A 19,875-nucleotide genomic window follows, 5' to 3' on the forward strand; every position below is an offset into this window, starting at 1 on the left:
AAAAATATCCTCACAACATCAGGATCAATTATTTAGAAATGCACTATACATTGACACCTCACAGGCACATGACATTTCAAACTGTCTAGGTTATATTTGTTGAAAAGATTCCCATACGATACCTGTAATTTATATTTAAGCAATTAAAAGCAATAATTTTTATCTGTGAAAACTGGTACATTAATGTTAAATTTATATACTGTAAATGAAAAAATACTTTATAAGATCTCTTTTTATTAAAATTTTTTTATAAACAAGTAAAATCCATTGCAATCCATTTGTATACAATCAATGTGCATCTATAGGATTCGGATATATAAACAAGATTTTATTATGTTCAACTATATCTAATGAAAATGATTTAAATGATTACTAATATACACATAACTTATAATTTTACGTTTGACGAGAGAAGAAACATTGTTTTTAACAATAGTTCTGACTTATGTGATAATACATTTAAAGAAATTTTATTTAATACAACAATCTGATTGACTTAAATATTAAGTTGTAGAAAAGTGTAAAGTGCATGAAGTGTTTATCAAAATTTTTATTATATATGCTGCACAAATTCTGGATTCAAAAATGAAAATCCCATAAATTCTGTTTGATCTAGATTCATCATGAAGAGCTTATCAGTAGGCGTGAGATCTGTTTTTTCTGATGTGAACTGCTTGTCAAAGTTACTAACATCTTTTCGGTGTTTCTGTAAAATAAAATGTGAAATTTAGAGTAGATTATTATTAAAATTAAAAAAAACACCTGTGCTTAAATAAATATATCAGTTTGTTAACAGAAAGGGTTAACAAAAAAGAATTAAAACTTTGTTTTTAATATATTAGTAAATTTGCATTAGAAAAGTAATAGTAAATATTTTTATTTTAATTTATGATGAACTGTTAACTAATGTTTACTAAAAAATTCAATTTTGTCCACCAATTTTTTTAATTAATTTTTATATGATGTAGTTGTTAAAATTTTCTATGAACAAGTACAGAATCATAAATAACTCAAGAAATGTACATGAACTTGATCAAAATCCTTATGCAGCACATATACAATTTCTTATACAGGAGCTGATCAGAACTGACAGTAGTTCTGCTACTGAACTTGTTCATGAAAATTTTGAAGATTTTATACAGGGATTTTCTATAGAGTTACTAGTAAAGTTTAACTCAGCTTATTAAATATATACATTTCAATTGCACTTTCACTTAAGATTATATTGTGATTGTTGTGATTGAAGAACTTGTTATGAAGAACTTATAAATTACAATAGCTGTTATATGCCAGAGTATTAATATTTTGTCAAAAATTTTTTATTGTTAAATTATTTCATATTTGAGGGAAATTTAATGTGGCGGCAATACGATTGGTCACTTCTCCTAATATTCAATTTTTTAACATAATATTAATATACCCTGGTACATGACAACGAATCATTGTACTATTTTTCAGTTCTTCATAAAATTGTAGCTCAATCTGTCAAGTATGTTGCGAGAAAACCTGCGGAAAATATTTACATATAAAATCATATAACCTCTTTATACTTACAATTTTTGGCTTAAAAGGGGGTTGAACTTCTCGATATTCAATTTTTTCCCAATCAATGCGACGGAAAAATGCATGACTGCGAACATCATCTTCACCTCGCAATCCACAGCCCAATCTCTTGTTTGGATTTTTCGTAAGAAACTGAAATTAGTGTAAGAAAATTTAGGTATTTTTTTAAGCAGACATTTAAAGATTATCATCTGAAAAGTTGTGGTCTAAGTTAAGAAGTTTTATAATTCTCGATAAATATTCCTTATTTTTCTTTTCATATTTTCTATTATTCCTTGTCCTGTTAGGGTGTGAATGTTAGTTAAAAAAGAAAAAAATTAATGAATATTTCAAATTTTGTTTCTTACTCCTTTGCAGACTTCCTTTGCTTCTTTCGTCAAATTTTTTGGATAGCTAACATTATGATCAGTAATAGCTGCAAATAGTTCTTCCTCATCTTCTCCATCAAAAGGTGGTTGACCAACAAGCATTTCATACAAAAGAACTCCATAAGCCCACCAGTCAACAGATTTTCCATAAGGTTGATATAAGATAATCTGAAAAAATTTTTTTTGAATAATTCAATTTTTTACTCTCAACTTTTAATTGTTGCTAATTAAATTCGATAGTTCTCACACGTTCTCATACAAAAAGTTCACAGAAAAATGACTCTTCTTTTATCAAATTGATTAAAACATGACTCTTTTATACTCTAAACTCTTTTATTATATAAATATCAAAAAGATTATATTATTTTTAATTATATAAAATTTTTATAGACAATTAAAACAATATATTTATTAATTTTTTACCTCTGGAGCTATGTAGTCTGGAGTACCACAAAAAGTTTTTGTAGTTTTATCACCTGTTATGCCTTCTTTGCACATTCCAAAATCAGCTATTTTAATATGTCCATCTTGATCCAAGAGCACATTATCTAATTTTAAATCACGGTAAACGATTCCTCGAGAGTGTAAATAAAATAATCCAATTGCAGTTTCGGCAGCGTAAAATCTGTACAAAAAAACAGATAATTAAATTTAATGATTAGAGTATACATATTTTTCAATTTTAGAGGAAAAATTTTTTTTTTTAATTCTGGAATTAATGGAGGAACACAGTCATTGGCACGAGAAACGAACTTGTATTTTGAATACACATGTTAATGACGAATTTTGAAAATGGAAAATGAGTTTTTAACTGTATCAATCAAAGATTGATATTTTCCAATAAACTCTAAAAGATCTTAATTCTTTACCTCACGTTACCCTTCGGACAATTAAATTGTATAGGTAGTGGATCCCCTCCTTACCTTACTATTATTCAGTGAGTTGGTTGAGATTCTATATTTAAAGAACAATTGGTTTTAGGAGTATTTGAAAGAAAAGGTGAAACAAATATTTAAATAGTTGTACATAAATATATATTGTGTAAGAAACCCAAATGATACATACAATAGTAAATTATGTGTTCAAACAACTTCAATTTGATTTAAATACAATTTTATGTGTGAAATGTAATATGTGTGTAAGAATATTGTGTTGTGAAATTTATTAGAGTTTCTTGACTCTTATGATAATTATCTCTAGAATTCCTTAGAATTGTATCTTCAAAACACTCGATTCCCTTTTTTTCTCAAACAATTATGTCAAATAATTTCAAACTCAATATAAAACATAAACCTTTTTTTCAATTACTATTTATTTTTCAATCTCAAATCGAAACTAATTGATCTTAAAAACTCAATTATATACTTTTTGTTCAAACTCAAAAATAAATTCTCTTTTATCAAATCTCAAACCCAAAAAAATCACAACTCCAATTTAAAAGCTCAAAATAAAAACTCCAAATGGAAACAACCTCGAACTAGAGGTTTGTTTCAAAGAGTCTCTCACTCAGAGACTCAAACTCTCAAAACTCCAAGCTCCCAAACTGAGCTCTCTCTCTCGACACTCCTACACTGACTCCAAACAACCCTAATCTAAGGGGTTCTTCCACCTGTCTCACTCGAAAACCATACTTGAAAGACCTCGATCTTCGTGTGTCAACTGATTTTATTAAGTTGACTTTTGGTGGGGAAAAGTATATTTTATTTAACAACTTTATTGTTGTCAATGATTTTATTGCAACCTTGCAATATTGGGGTAGTGTTCCAATTCAGTTTGAATGGTCATACCTCGGATGTAGCAGTCTATTGCATCATCCTTTGTTTCTTGTATTAAATTAAGTCACTTAGTTTCTCAATTTCATCATGAGAATTAAATAAGTCTTCTTTAAAATTTAGTTTATTAATTGAATATTAACATTTAATATATAATCATTTGGACAGCTCCAAGAAATTCTAAAGGCATTTCATATAATGTGTTATTTGTTTTCTGTATTTCATAATGTGTTCTCTTTTCTAAGTATTGTATTAAGGAGTTATTAATAATGTATTAAGAAGACGTTACGAACTTCATACGTAACACGGCAGATGAGGCAATTCATTAGGGACGAGTTGTCTCAGCACTTGGGATTTCAGATTTACGTCTGATTGTGAGATGCAGAAATTTTTTCCATAACTATACACTTAATTTTAAAATTTAATTATGGCTATTTATAATTAAACAAATGTTCCCTGTGGGGTCATCGGGTGATGTATGGTTCCCATCAGGCGCCTCCCAGATGGTGGATAGGGGTACGATTCCTAGATGTAGGATGTATCAGGTTTATTCAGGGAGCAAAACAAAACCAGTTAATCAAAATAATGATTATTACAGAAAAAATATTAGGCAACTGACTATTCTAAGAAGCCTCTAGTGGTGCGCCTCTGGCTCGGTAAAGAAGCAACACACCTTTGGTGACGCTGAATTCCTTTTTGGATGTCGCTGAATACTCAAGTTTTAGGCAACAGCCTTTGGGACAGCGACAACCGCAAATCGGGCTTTTGTATAATTTCTTATTATTATTAAATATAATAAATACTGTTAATTGAAACTTTGTTTAATGCGTGATTTGCAGTGAGGAGTTGCAGCTTAGCACCATGGTAAGCAAGTGTAAGATAATCCGGCCTGCCTCAACGTCGAAGCATCAACGTTTTGTCCTAATGAATCCCCTTTTAAGATTTCATAAATTTGTGTGTAAAAAGTGTTAATTGTCGGGTCAGATGCTAGGTTTATTTAATTATAATCGCAAGAGGTAAGACATGCGGACGTAGAGGTTACCAAGGCGATTGGAGGCATGGGTAAGGTATAGTCTACAAATCGAAAAGTCACACTTGTAATCCGGCTCCTGAAATTTTAGTGGGTCGAACAGAAAAAGAACGGTCAGTTCCACATAACTTAGAAGCACTGGCTACAAGTAACTGACTTGGATACTAAGGGTTATACAGACTTTACACTTTCCTCGTAAAAAAAATTGAAAAAATATTCAGTTTTTTAAAAATATGTGACAATATTTTTCGCAAATTAAAAAAAAATTTGTTATACTTACACTGCAACAGGTTCTTTAAATTTTCCACATTGCTGTATTTGAAACATTAAATCACCGCCATTAACATATTCCATCACAAAATAGAGTCGATCCTGCAATAAAGAATTCATAAGCTTCATAATTATTTTTTAATATCTATATTATAAAGCGTTTTTATAAAATGGTGCTTTTTACAAATTGAAAACTTTTTTGTGAAATTATATATTACAATCATTATATTCAGACCTATCAACTTGTAGTCGAGTCAATTATTAACGTGCAGGAGACCACTGAAACTCATAACGGGGAATACTACTGCCAGAAAACAATTGCTGACTAACAAGGAGACCTATCTGAATAATAATGGCTAGAAAGCATAATATTTGTTATATTTTTATATGTCCATTTTATCTAAATCTCTTATAACTATTTTTCCTTTATTTAAGTTAATGAGTATCTTTTTTATGAAACGTTGAAAAAATTAATGAAAGAACAAAAGGAGGGAAAGGAGTTGATTTTGTGTTTTCTAGTTTAAAAGTTTGTCAGAATCCTTTATTGATATTAATGGAATATAATGGAAATGAGAAAATTTTTTTATCCTGGTATTTGGAAATTGTATTAATCTTTTTCCTTTGCTGTCTTCGACGTAATAATCTTCTTTCTCTGGTGGCTGAAAAAGGTTGCAGTGGATCTAGGTGTCCTTGACAGTAGTTTGTCTTCAAAATCGTAATTATTTTTAGTAATAAATACATAAAATATGAAAAATATTTATGAAATCAACAACTTTTGACTAAATCATTTTTTGAAACTTTTAATATTTACCGAGATAAATCCATAAAACATGATTGCTAAGAATTTTTCTATATATATGTGCATATCTCTGAAACCTTTAACTTTTATGTTAACATTTAACAATGTCTACTTGTTCTTTACCAAACTTTTTCACGCTTTAAATGATTAAACTTTGTAAAGAATGAATATTGTTCATTCTAAGATACATTAATTTAAAGTTTATTAAACGGAGAACACATTTATGTATAAAAAATTAATATTTTGTTAATTTTTAAAAAAGTTATAAGCTTTTAAAAGTTGCTCCTCACCTTTAACCTTTTCGATCGTATCCTGATGTTTACCGTTTTTTTTTAATAAGACAATTGGTACACCAAAATAACTTATGACTAAGTCAACTAATTTCAATTATTTTTTAACGTAACAAGCAACCACTTGTTGGATTTTTGTTGTTACAGGTTAGAAATAATTTATATTTTTGAATGATTAATAACTTTTTGAAGATAGTACGCTTTATTTGTCCACTTGTAAAATTTTAAAGTTTGGTACTTGAAGTTTATATATAGACAAAGTATCAATACTGTACTGCGAAAAGTTTTTTTATTTTCTTTATTGAAAAGTTAAAAGTTTCAGAGATACACCCATATATTACTATATTATATTACCTAACATGAATTATTTTTGCCAGTTTTTTCCATAATCTATTTTAATTTCGTCTTTAGAACAATAAAATATGTGAAAATAATTTATATTATTTATATATAGCCCTTACCATTGTTTGAAAACATGAATGCAGCTGTACAAGAAATGGTGGTTTACTTGAAAGAGCTAATACTCGCTTTTCGACCATTGTGCATTCTACGTCATCATCTTGAATTATAATGTCCTTTTTAAGAATTTTGATTGCATATAGTTCATCTGTTCCTTTCCTCTCTGCCAGTAATACCTTGAAGATGAAAAAATGAACTCGAAAATGAGGTCCCAGCAAAAACGCTCTGTAAGTGTTACATAACGAAAAGGTCAAATTGTTATATCACACTGTTGGAATAATGTTAGGTGACCATTAACTAACAAAAAATAACGCTTTACGATAGCATTATAGTATGACATAAAAGTTTTATTGCCATACTTTTAGAAATCGGATTACAATTTCATACTAGAAATATTAAAACTATACAGTTTCAATTTCTAAAAGCATTCACACTTTACGAGATTGAAACTATATATATTTGAATTTTTTTAGTGTAAAATTGGAGTCTGATTTCTAATAGTGCAAGTAATATATTAGTTACATAACAAAAGTGCTATGATTTGTTACGTAACTATTTCGAAACAATGTGATATAACAATTGCATAACCTTGTGATGTATCAGTTACATTATAAGACATCAAGATCTCTCACGTAACAATAAAATTGTTTCATAATTGTTATGTAATCGCTCAAAAATACAGTGACAATACACAAAGCATTTTATACAGAAATTTATTCGTTTCTTTCTGATCTCAATCGTTCCGAATTTTTCTTGTAATCCTAGATAACATCCCTTAGCATAAAATTAAGTCCCTTAGCATCAATCTAACTCCCTTTTTTACAGTGTATTCTGTTGAAAAGCACTGTACAAGATGTTGAAAATTTTTCTGTGCAAGTTCAGTATCTGAACTCCTACAAATTCTGCTCAGTCCCTGTATAGGAAATTGGAAAAAATTCATGTACATTTTATTGAATTACATACATTGTGAAAAATTTAAGGAGTTAAGGCCGAATCCGAATGAATTAACGGATACAGGAATTCTGCTTTGCCCTGGTTAAAATTCCAGACTGATTTCAGATTAAATACAGTATTAGTATACAGTATTAGTTCAAAAATTGTACGAAAACAATCCGAAAATGATACGTATTAGTCAGCAATTAGTTCGGAAGAAACAGTAAGCGGATTAAGTACTGTCAAAAAATGAATCCGACATAAGTCCGTAATAATCTAAAATCTGTATGTGAAAAACCAGGTATTAGTCCAAAATAATTCTGATTTAATGTGGTAAAAAATCTTACTCTGAAATGATTCCGGAAAAAGTCGTAATTAATATGTACAAAATCAGAAGTCGCACTCTGAACAAAAATCTTAATTAGAAAGGAGTCCGAATTAGTAGGCAATGTGCGTGTAACGAATCCGGATTAAGTCAGGTCTAAAATCATAATTAAAAATCTGGTATTAGTCCACAACAATGTGCATATAAATTCTGGATTTTTACGAACTCATTTTACGTTAAGTTTTTTGATCGACCTAGAATCGAATTGTTACGGACTGATATCATATAAGTTTTGGATTACTTCGGACTTATCTCATATTTGTCTTTTGTCCGCACTCATTTCAGAATATTTCATATCATTTTCGGACTGTTTTCATACAATCTACATAGATTGAGTCCGTTAAAAAATCTGAATCCGATTGAGTCTGGTGTAATCAAAGATTTTGTATGTATTAAATCCGTGTGTGGAATTAATTCTAAACATTTCGGTTTAGAGTCGGGTTTCTATTATCTCGGATTAGTTTGAATGTCCAAAATTAGTATTGTTTGTGTGACTAGTAAATCCGATCTAATACGAAATTAATCGGGTCATACACAATTAATAAATGTAAAATTACTTTTATTGAATCCTTAATTAAACTGGCCTGCGTAATCAGTAAATCTAGAATTTTCTTTCAATAATTACGTTTGATCGGACTGACTTCGAATTAGGCCTAATTAATTCCAAATTCACTAGTTACACAAATCGGGAAAATTTTCGATTTAGCAGGATTAATTCTGGATGACAAAAACCTGACAAAAAACCTGACTGTTTCAGACTACTTCCAAATTAGTCTGGAATTTTTACCAAGGTGGCCTTTAATTTCGCCCAGTTAAGAGTAAAATTTTTGAAGATAAAAATCAATTTCAAAATTGAGTTAACATTAGATTAACTCCCTAGGCATTAATTTATCTGAACAGAACCGGTAGGAGTTCGGCTACTGAACTTGTACAGGTGTTTTTCAAAAGAATACTTAAGCCTTAGTAACTATTTCTTAATTAACTCAACTGCTTGTAAAACAAATATTAAATTATGAGAAAAGTGATAAACACTTTTGCATTTCGTAACGTCAATTTATTGTTAAAAAAGCAATACTAATTTTAATATTTCCATACCTTTCCAAAACTTCCTTTTCCAAGAACCATCAAAAAATTAAAATCACTTGCTCGTATTAAGTCACTTTTACCCATATTGTGAGGTACATCTTTGTCTTGAGTCATTGTTGATTTCTTTGTGACTGAAGTCTTCTGCTTAAAACATATACAAATTTGTTTTAATTTTCAAATTAAAAAGGCATAATTGTGTTATTGTAGTTTTAAATATTTATTTCATCCACCTAGTTTTGAAGTACTTCTTTTCAGGGTTAAAGTTTATATTTACATAAAATGTATAAGAAGTATATAGGAAGTTTTCATAAATGTATCCCTGTTAAAAATTTCTATAATGGATGACTTACGGAATCGTATATCGAGTTAGTATATAATTTCCTTCGCAGGTTTCTATGTGACCCAATTTTGAAATACGTTATAATTTTTCTTAATTTTTTTTAATAAAAACTCTTTCAGTGCAGGATGTTAAAAAAATTAATTAATTTAAGAAACCATGCAAGATTACACACAAGTTCCTTACGGATCCTTCACAAAAATATATGTAAAACCCACACAAGAACATTCCAAGGAATTTACAGAGGAATTTGATTCCACGATTGACAATCTGAAGACACTCTTCTCATAACCTACACTGATTCAAAGTTAAATTTAAGTGTTTATTCTAATAGGCTAAGTCCAAGAAAATAAAGGATTCGAGAGAATTAATAATCATTGTCCGAGTCGCTTCAGGTAAGACGTATGCTGATGTGTTGGGAGAGCTCCGCAAGGAAGTTAATCCTGACATCAAGGCTGTTGGCAGCATGGGTAAGGTGCAGACGGTGGATCGGAAGGTTACACTCGAGAGCCGCGACCTGGATTTCCTTACTCATGAAGCAGAAGTCCAGGAAGCGCTGGAAGGAGAACTCGGAAAGCCATGAAGTAGGAAGGTGACGGTCTTAGGACCCAACAAGCGAGAGATGAAGCTCGCAGTTGTTTTCACCGACAAAGAAGAGGCTGCCAGACTGGAGGAATTGGTGCCCATAAGATTGGCTTTATGTGCTGCCAAATAAGAAACAGGCTCATGGTAATCTGTAAGGAAGCAGACTGATCGGTTGCGTGCTTTAAGTGTTGGGAAGCCAATCATAAGTTTGCAGATTGCAAGAGCAGTCCCAGTTGCTTCTTGTGCAAAGCGAAGTCCGGCGACAAGGTTTCTCTCAACCACGGCGCTAGAAGAGTCTTTAGGTCAGCCCTCGAAGAAGCCATGGAGACTCTCGCAAGAACCTTTACCTACGAAGTTTAAATCTTGATAAGCAGTTCCGTAGCGTGAGGATTAGTTCAGCCAAAGGGTGTGGTTTTTAGTGGGTCGTCCAGAACAAGAACGGTCATCCCCACATAACCTCGGAGTACCGGGCTCCAGGTATCTGCCTTGGATACTATGGGTTATACAGATTTTCCACTTCGCTCTTAAAAAAATAGGCTAAGTATCATTAGACTAGTAGCTACCGGCCTGATATTTCTAAGTAAATAGACGTTCAGAGAATATATAAATTAGATTTCTTCTACTGACCAGCCACTAGCAAATTGACTAGGCTTTTAACTAATGGCCAGAATTATCTATCGGCCTACGACATATATAAATATCGGCCACATGTGCCTGGAACTTACTAATTAACTGTAACAAACAGTATTATAAAAGTTTATATTAAAAAAATTAACATCAATAATAAACACAATTATTTTATCCCGATTAGAGTATACATTTTTCAATTTATAATTTATCTTATCATTTCTGAGGCACTAAAAATATGCATAATTAACAAGACTGTTTCTTTAATATTAGAAATTATGCCAAACATAATACTTAGTATTTGAAAGTATTAATACTGTAAAATGTATTAATATTGGACTTTGCACTAACCCGCATTTTTGATTTTAGCTCCATAAGATCCACCCCTTCTTCAGGTACTGGAACATTGTAAAATTCCCCTTCTTCTTGTGTCAGTAGTTTAAACCATCCTGTAGCAGGAGCTTTTATGAGTTCTGAAATGCCGAATGACAAGCAACCCATAAAATCATTACGTGATGTTCTATCCCAATCCCATACTTCAATCAATAGTCTTCTGTCTTTATCTTCAGATCTGAGCTCACTAAAATTAAGAAATTGTATATTAATTTACTAAACCAAAACTTTAAGGAATTAGAACTGACGTATATGAGTCGTGTAATGTGGATTCTAAACCAAATATACGAATATCATGACGAAAATTTGAATTAATTTTACAACTTCGCCTATGTCAATATTGAATCAATATTGCCTACAATATTCGCATGGTAATCGATTAGTACTGCGAATGTTGCTACGAGTTCGATTTTAAGGGTGATTTATTCGTGTGGTGTTAACTCCTGGGATTCTTATAAAAAATGCTTCAGAGCTTGTCATTGACTATTCTTCTTTATGCTATTCAAGTGTGGGCCATAATTTTTTGGACCGTTTAGAAGGTGTTCAACTTTCGTTTTATAAAAGACTCTTATCCCTACCTATATGTATACCAAACTACACTGTAAGACTAGAAACAGGTTCAATACATATCTCGTTTTCAATTTTTAAGTTGGTACTTTTTTGGCTCAAACAGGATGGCGGGGATGGACCCTTCTCTCCCGGTTGAAAAAACTTGTACAGGATTGTATACACGATCTTGTGCATGATCATGTACTGATCGTGTACTGATCTTGCACATGTTCATTCACCAGGTCATGTAGAAGAGCAGCAAGTGAACATGTAAAAAGAATCGGAACAACGATCTTATAAAAGAACATGTACAAAAACATGCATATATTTATTCATAATGACTAAAGAAATCAGGCTCACTCGTGTACCTACTTGTATAAGATCGTGCGTTAAAGATTTTGATTCTAAACTGTAAGGGAAAACTTAATATCTTGTACATGAACTTACACCCCAGACAACATCGAAACTTTACTAAATATTTATTATAGGTCTAAGTGCAAACTACGGAAAATTTAGTAGCAGTATTTAGTAAAGATTGAATAAATATTAAAATGTCCGCCATGATTAAATGTTTGGATCGAAAGTTGACTAAGCATGTAAATTAAATGTTCGTTAAATGTTGGGCTTGAAAGTTGACTGAACATTTAAATATAATGTTCGTTAAATGTTCGGTAAACAAATAACTTAACACGATGCGCAGTACTAAAGTAAAGCATCTACGGCTAAGCTATGCATTTGTTAGCCTCTCAAATATGGTACTCAATGTATATTTGAATTTTAATCGTTTTCCATAAAAAATATCAAGAATCATTATTTTAATTTCACAAATATTTTCGCTAAAAACATTTAAAAAAGCATTTATTTTAAATGTTCAGTTGAACTTAGCGCTAAACATTTAATTTAAATGTTCATTCAACTTTTGCTCAGAACATTTAATCATGGCGGACATTTTAATATTCATTCAATCTTTACCAAAAATTGCAACTAAAAATTCCGTAGTTTGGACTTAAACCTTTTATAAATGTTCAGCAAAGTTTCAGTGCTGTGTGGGACACGAACTTGTTCGAGTATACGAGCACGGTCTCGTGAACTTGATTTCTTTAGTAACCATGAATAAACATATATGCATGTTCTTGTACAAGATCGTTGTTCCAATTCTTTTTACATGTTCACTTGTTGCTCTTGTACATGATCTCGTGAATGTGTAGTGGTGTTTGAGTCTCAAAATGGATTCTCTTAATCATTTTTTGAAGACTATGTAGTTTGATAGACGTGTAGTGGTGTTTAAGTCTCGAAGTGGATTCTCTTAATCATGAGTTACTTCTTGATAAATACGAGTCTTTTTTGAGGGAAAAGGATAAGTATTTTTTCTTGCGTTCCAGGAGTTTGCAAATATACCCGAGTCTTTCGCTTGTTCCTGGCCCGCAATCGTATTTGCGTGTAAAATTGCCTCTGTCTTTTAAAAAGTTAATTTCTCAAATCAGGTTGATTAATATCCACGTTTGCAGAATGAATCCTTCTCTGGGGAGTAAGTCAGTTACGAACCAGTAGACTGCAGACAAGTCGGACGACGAAACAAATTGATATCATGATGAGTAAGAATTAATGAATATGTTGAATTTAAATGAAATATAATTATTTTTTGTAGAAGTTCTATTCGTTAAGTAAATAATTAATATTTTGTAGATACTTACAAACTAAGTGTCTCATTCCATTCTGGATTTAATGACGCCTTTACAGTTTTTGTTTTCTTTTTAACACTGTCTGAATCAGGAATAAGTTTCAATTTCACGTATGGATCAGAAAGCCCGTTTGGATCCATGGGAATAAGATTTCTTCCTTGAATAACTGCAAATTAATGTTAATCACACTTAAGTACAACTCATGTTAAATTAAAATGGCGCTTGCAGCCTAAAAATAATTCTTTATTTTTTTTACATCGCATACTTAAATTCAGTATATGAATTATGAAGTTTAAAAGAAGAATCTACTAAACCGACAGTATAGCTCGGGCGGTGAAGCGCCTTGGCTTGGGTCGCCGAGGTTAAGCACATCCAAGCACGGTTGGTACTTGGATGGGTGACCGCCATAGCCCTGGTGTTTTCGCTGCAATCGAGATATACTAAGCGGGAGGTTTGACGTTAAGGATATGTGTGTGCTTTTGGATGACTATTTAAATGTACATTCATGACTCGACAGTCAATAAACCGGCTGTATTCAGTAGAGGTTTTCCGTAGTTTCCCTCTACTCTGATCAAGAAAGGGTCAGGCAAATGCGAATACTTCTAATAAAAAGTCGGCTACGGACCGCAACTTTGGGGACTTCGGAGTTTTACAGAAGTGGGGTTAAAACGTGGGGAATAGAATACGTAAAAACCTTTAAAAAAGGTGTACGCGAGAAATCTGAAAAAACAACTTTGACTAATGTCTATGTTATTTTACATAGTCTCATGATATCTTCACACGTGCGAGAACTCACTCGCATTAGTGAAATCAAAATGCTACTCACTGTGCATGCACTAGTGCAGCCATCACTTCGTGAATACGATATGCGTACGTTATGCCATCCATCGACTGACTCGCACGCCGAGTGCGTAACGTGCACCGCACGATTGTTATCTGGTTTCTTACTTGTGCACCTAAATCTTAGAATGAGAAAAAGCTTGTAAAAGAGTTTGCAACTTCTAGAGGGCAGGAAAAAAATGTGAAGAAATTGGTTGAAAAATATGGCATTTTATCATCACTACCTCTTCTAAATGAACGACTGTTACCAGATGAAAATGAAAATTTGGTAAAACCATTTTATTTCAGAGAAGATAACAGTAGAATAATGCATGGAAAAAAATATTTTGTATCAGTAAAACTAAATGACGGTAAGAGAATTCAATATAGATAAACTCTATAAGCTCTTTAAGCAAGAGTATCCAAAAATAAAAATAGGATTAGCAAAATTTTTTTGTTGAGTCCAAAGCAATGGATAGCTGCTGGTGATCCAGGTTCACATTTAGCAGAGCAGAAATGCATTGTCATCTTATGAATAATGTCTGCAAACAATTATGTGTGGCAATCCTTTAAAAATTTGCCATTTAATGACTCGAAAATCGCCTTCAAATGAACGATGTGATTCTTGCCCTAGAATTGATTCTCTTAAAGAGAATTCATAATCATAATGATGCAGTTCGTAATAGATTAATTAAAATAAAAATGTAGATATATTGTTAAATAAAGAAATATTAATGACACGCAGTAAAATAGATACAAAATCTTTCTGTGTGAAGTCTGAAGTAATTCAAACAGACTTATTTTGCAAGAAAACATAATTAATAGATTCCATTTATAATTATTTTATATTAAAAAAATTTTCTGACAAGATTGGTTCAATTTTCAGCGAAGTAATTCAATGACTGCATTTTTCAATATAAATGTAAAAAAAACTGACTGACTTTTTTTTCATTATTTTCAATAAATCTTAAAAGATATAAAAATAGTTTAGTAATTCAGATCATAATGTTGTACCTAGTATTTTATTAAATATACTTACCATTAATGAAAACTTTAACTACAAGAAAAATTTAATTTTTGGTGAACTTATAGGGGAGAGCGGGGCAAAGCCGCTATGCGGGGCAAAGGCGTTTTTTGAAATATCTTCTTTCTTTCTAATCTATTACAATTTTCGTTAACAGTTTATTATTAATACGATTAAAGCAATAGATTGGAAAAGAAACAGCTAAAAAATATTAAATATATTAGGAAATATAACATAAAAATAGTTTTTGCAAGGAAGAGATGAAAATTTCGTTGATCGAAGATTCAAATTTAAAAAATTGTTTTAAGCACTTAGGTCTTAAAAACTTTTTGCTTGAATAAATCAAACATTTATCTACACGATCTGCATGAAATTTAGGTTTTATTTTTTATTTAAATAAATTAAATTTTAAAAATAAAAAATGTATGTCATTGGGGGCAAAGCCGTTTAAAAACTGTTTCGTAAAAACAGTTGAAAATGAAAATCTGCATTACCTTCATATTTGAAGTTTTTCTAACTTCACATGAATCAAATGTCAACAAATATTAACCTGATTTTTTAACCAAAACATAAATTAAAATTAATAAATTAATATTAAATAAAATAATATTAAATAATTGTTTTTATTTATTTTCAAAAATTACATATTTCAATTTAATTATTTTTTATTACTATTGTTATTATCTTAAATTTCCTATATTATCATGTTACATTATTTCACAAAATCAAATAAAATAAAGGAAATTAGTTATTTTTATGTAAAAAATCTGTGTTTATTATATAATATATTAAAATAGTATAATTTTAAAATAATATTTCATTTAGAACATAAATTATTTTTTTCGCCATTGACATGAAAAAGTGTCTTTTTTGTGCCTGTTTTGGGCATAATATTTTTTTTGCGCCGTTATTTAAATTATTTTTGAATTTGAACAGTCGCTAAAGTAGACTTTTCAACGAAAAAGTGAAGAGTTAAATTCAAAATGTGAGGTTAAAAATACAAGTATTGATATTTTTTATAAAATAACTTAAAACTCTTTAAAAAATGTATAAAATACTTATGTTTCAAAGATATTAGGTCATTTACTGCAACTTCGTACAGTTTTAACGGCTATAATTTTCTACTTTCAAAAAATATAAGCAAAAACGTCGCTGCCCCGCCATACGGGGCAAAGCCGTTTTTTTGCATCTCTTTGAAAATAATTAAATTAATTAATCAAGCTTATAATAAATTAAATAATTACTATTGAAATTTGTTATTAATTAGTTTTAGATGAAATAGAAAAAAAAATCACGTCAATTGAAGGTGTAATAACAAAAATATTTATAAATAAATGTTACATCAGCGGCTTTGCCCCGCTCTCCCCTACCACTTTAAAACGTTTTCAAAGATGCTATAAAAGTTCAGAAAACAAAATTTTACAACGGTATCTAAATCTACTTAAACGTTGTTAAATTTATATAAATGAGAACTCGAAAAAATTTATTTGAATCAAAAACTCGATTCCTTGAGTATTCTACCGTGTTAAACAAAAACTTACGTAAGTGACATTGTTGTTTTGGTCGGTATTTCAGAAGTAAAATGCACCAAAATCAACCTAAGCGACAATGTCACGTAAGTTTTTGTTTAACACGGCAGTATTATTAGATAAACAGTTAATTCAACCAAATACTTTTTATTTTAATTAAATAAATCGTATTTGAACCAATAATTTCTGTATTTGAATCAAAGACTATTTAATTGACTCAATAATTATTTTATACAAATAAATAATTATTTGATAATAGTCAAGTCAACGATTATTTGAATCAAATAAATTTTTTTTTCAGTACAGATATAATATTGGCTTGTCTCTTGATTGTACTCTTTTTTTTAAGATCTGATCATTAAATTATATTTTCCAATTGGTGCCTTTACCCTATTATAAAGAAAAACTTCATGGACTTAAGTATCATATAACATCGAAAACCATTAAAAAATTAAATTTCCAGCTTCAAGTATAAAAATCTAAGCACAAAGAGTTATTTTATATATTATTTTTGTTACCTTCTATTGTGAGTTTGTTTCCAACACAAGTGATATGTAACTGTATTCTGCCTCGACGTTCAGTATGATCGCAGCCGCAAAGATTTGGTACACTCTCTTGGCATTTTTTGTGAACATTCATATCACATGCTATTTAAACAAATTATTAATAAGCTTTTAGAATAAGAACGATTTTTTGATTATTTTAAGTCTATTTTTTTGATATGAAAAATCGTGGCACTAAAATCACACTTGTGGTGTCACTGTGATAAAAAATAGTATGTGATGTTAAAGTGATACTACTGTCCTTGTGTTACAAATAACTGAACAAATAACTGATTTCATAGAAATAAGATGAGGTTTTTCTTTTGTAAAAATATGGTTATTGAATGATTATTTTATTACCTGAACATTTTAAACCTTGATGTGCAATGCCATGAAGCATCGATCCGCAGTGATCACAAAACGTTGGCGTAAGGTAAGTAATGACATCCCATTTGTGAGGAGCACTTACAGCCTATAAGAAATGCCATCACATGTTAAAAATGACATAATCTGCAACTAAGACGATTTGAAAATATTTATTTCTACTAAAGTTATAGTCAGAATATCAATTAAATTTATACTTTTTTTATTTTACTAAGATGTTGTCCATAAATAATTCACTAAAATCTGTTTTTGTAAATTATAAAGTATACGAAAACATGTGTATATACTTTACTTACATCAGAATCAGCACCTTTGTCAACTCCAGGACAAGTAAACGTGACATATTCGTGACAACGTTTGTGAACAACAAAGCTGCATACTGCAACAAACAATATATCAAGATTCCTCTCAAATAATCTTAATAGGAGAGAATAATAAATTAAAATATAACATATTCCATTTTAGTATCTTTAGATATTCTAATGTTGTATATTGAATACCCTGGCGACTAATTAATGTGTATAGTAATTACTTATTTTGCTTAATTCAGCGGTTTTTACAAACGTTGGCCAGGTTTTGCAGATTCTTTTAAATCCATCCTTTCGCAATACTCAAAAGCTTAAATATTTACGATCCTGTCATACTTAGAAACATATTATGATGATCTGATATAAGTTATAAACAATCGTATTAAAGCCCTTTTTCAAATAAAACAAGTCACTAAAGGAATATCAAAATCTATATAGGATGAATCTAGACGAAAGGAATAAACACTATTGTGCTCTTTGAGCATTAAATAAACCTTTTTTAAAAATTCTTGAAGTTATCCGACCTGAAAAAGAAAAAATTCCTCAATAGTTAAATCTCGACCTAATCCTCGACAATCGACAGATACAACCTAAACATTCACGTATTCAACACAGACGAGAAAACTATATTGTTATTTATGCAAGAACGAGCATTATACTCAAAATTGTGAAAAACTTTTAAATGTTATACAGTAAAAGAAAGAGCTAAGATTATTAAAAGGGCTAGTCTTGGTTTCAATTGTTTAAAATCTAATCATCAAATTAAAGATTGTACAGGACATAAATGTAAAAAATGTAATGGTAAGCATCATACCCTTTTGCATAGAGAAAAATTAACAAATGAGCAATTGATTCAATATAAGCAGTCAATAACCACTTCAGCAAATGATAACTTATGCGCGAATGTTGACAAAATGAATGGTTAAGAAATTAGTTTTGAAACTCGATAAAATTGCAATTGCAATTAGTGGTGTAAACAAAACTGAATCATGTATCAATAATTCAGTGAATGCTTTTATCAAATCTTGCATAAATGATTTTACATTAAATTTTTAATTCTTATTAGTTGATGAAATCGCTATCATTCTACGAACTAGATACATAAACAAAAACGAATTTCAAATTCCTTATATAATATTCGTCTCGTAGACCCAGATAAAACGTCAAATGATATCTAATTAAATGACATTCTTATGGTAGGTCCTACTGTACAAGAAGATCTTATTTCGATACTTATTCGGTTTCCCTCACACATATACGCGTTCATAGATGATATATCAAAAATGTATCGGTGTAAATAGCATTACATTCCTCAGATAGAAAATTTCACCAAATTTTGTTGCTTGATGACAAACAACATTAAAACTTATAATTTAAACACAGTAACGTGCGGAATATCTTCTCCTTCATATCTGTCAATTCGAATTTTAAAACAATTAGTTGAAGACGAGGCAAAATCTTACCTCGAAGCGAGTATTATATGCTGTAACGCGGCATTTTGTCGCGTACAAATAACTCAAAAATAATAAATTATAATGAATTTTGTAAATAAATTACACCAGGGTAGGAATCCAGCCATGATGGCTATATAATGTTATAAATTAAAAAATTGTTGTCTTATAATACTCACATAATTTTCTTTAAAGAATCAAATTCACGTTTTAATAAACCAACTTGCCAAAGTCGTTAGATTAATAGTCGACCTATAATAAATAAATTCGATTTTGATTTGTTCTTTCGCTCTGTTATGAATACTCTTGCGAGGCATTAAGGTCAGGTCCAAGTCGAGTCAGCTGTTCCTTTGAAGTTTCAATGGAACAGCTGACACGACTTGGACCTGGCCTTAAGGATTCTCGCCGGATCACAAAGACGTTTAGGACATCACTATCTATCATTGAAGTCATCAAGGGAAGAACTTCCTGGTGTATATATTTGGATGAGAGTCTCGAATATTTAAGAGCATCAGGAAGACGAAATTGCTGTTCTGTTGCCGATCTATCAAATTAATACTGGCAGACAATTTCCTATGGACTTCTCGCCATCAATCAATTTAACAACAAATAGTACAGGGATCTGCGTTACCAACGACCGAGTATCAATTATTGAAAGCGGATATTATATTATAAAATATTAATTAATCT

The 19,875-nt window shown here is 30.4% G+C and overlaps 1 protein-coding gene across 2 annotated transcripts in view; it reads right to left on the reverse strand.

Annotated features, from left to right (window-relative positions):
• Positions 1-214: 214 nt before the first annotated feature.
• Positions 215-19,875, reverse strand: part of LOC127279401 (protein kinase C, brain isozyme) — a 39,987-nt gene continuing 20,326 nt past the window's right edge. Inside the window, exons 3-14 of one of the 2 annotated variants that reach the window (XM_051301734.1) lie at positions 17,723-17,805; positions 17,403-17,514; positions 17,019-17,147; positions 13,141-13,294; positions 10,856-11,084; positions 8,965-9,096; positions 6,554-6,727; positions 5,014-5,105; positions 2,355-2,556; positions 1,911-2,099; positions 1,555-1,695; positions 215-706 (exon numbers count right to left, since the gene is read on the reverse strand). In XM_051301734.1, the coding sequence (XP_051157691.1) occupies positions 554-706; positions 1,555-1,695; positions 1,911-2,099; positions 2,355-2,556; positions 5,014-5,105; positions 6,554-6,727; positions 8,965-9,096; positions 10,856-11,084; positions 13,141-13,294; positions 17,019-17,147; positions 17,403-17,514; positions 17,723-17,805 (1,790 nt within the window). In that variant the 3' untranslated portion in view covers positions 215-553. Of the gene's footprint in view, positions 707-1,554; positions 1,696-1,910; positions 2,100-2,354; positions 2,557-5,013; positions 5,106-6,553; positions 6,728-8,964; positions 9,100-10,855; positions 11,085-13,140; positions 13,295-17,018; positions 17,148-17,402; positions 17,515-17,722; positions 17,806-19,875 lie in introns of both variants that reach the window. The other variant, XM_051301733.1, reaches the window with a different exon arrangement.

The sequence above is a fragment of the Leptopilina boulardi genome, unplaced genomic scaffold (genome assembly GCF_019393585.1).
Source record: "Leptopilina boulardi isolate dan_hultmark-lab unplaced genomic scaffold, ZJU_Lbou_2.1 LbouV2_216, whole genome shotgun sequence".
NCBI lineage: Eukaryota > Metazoa > Arthropoda > Insecta > Hymenoptera > Figitidae > Leptopilina > Leptopilina boulardi.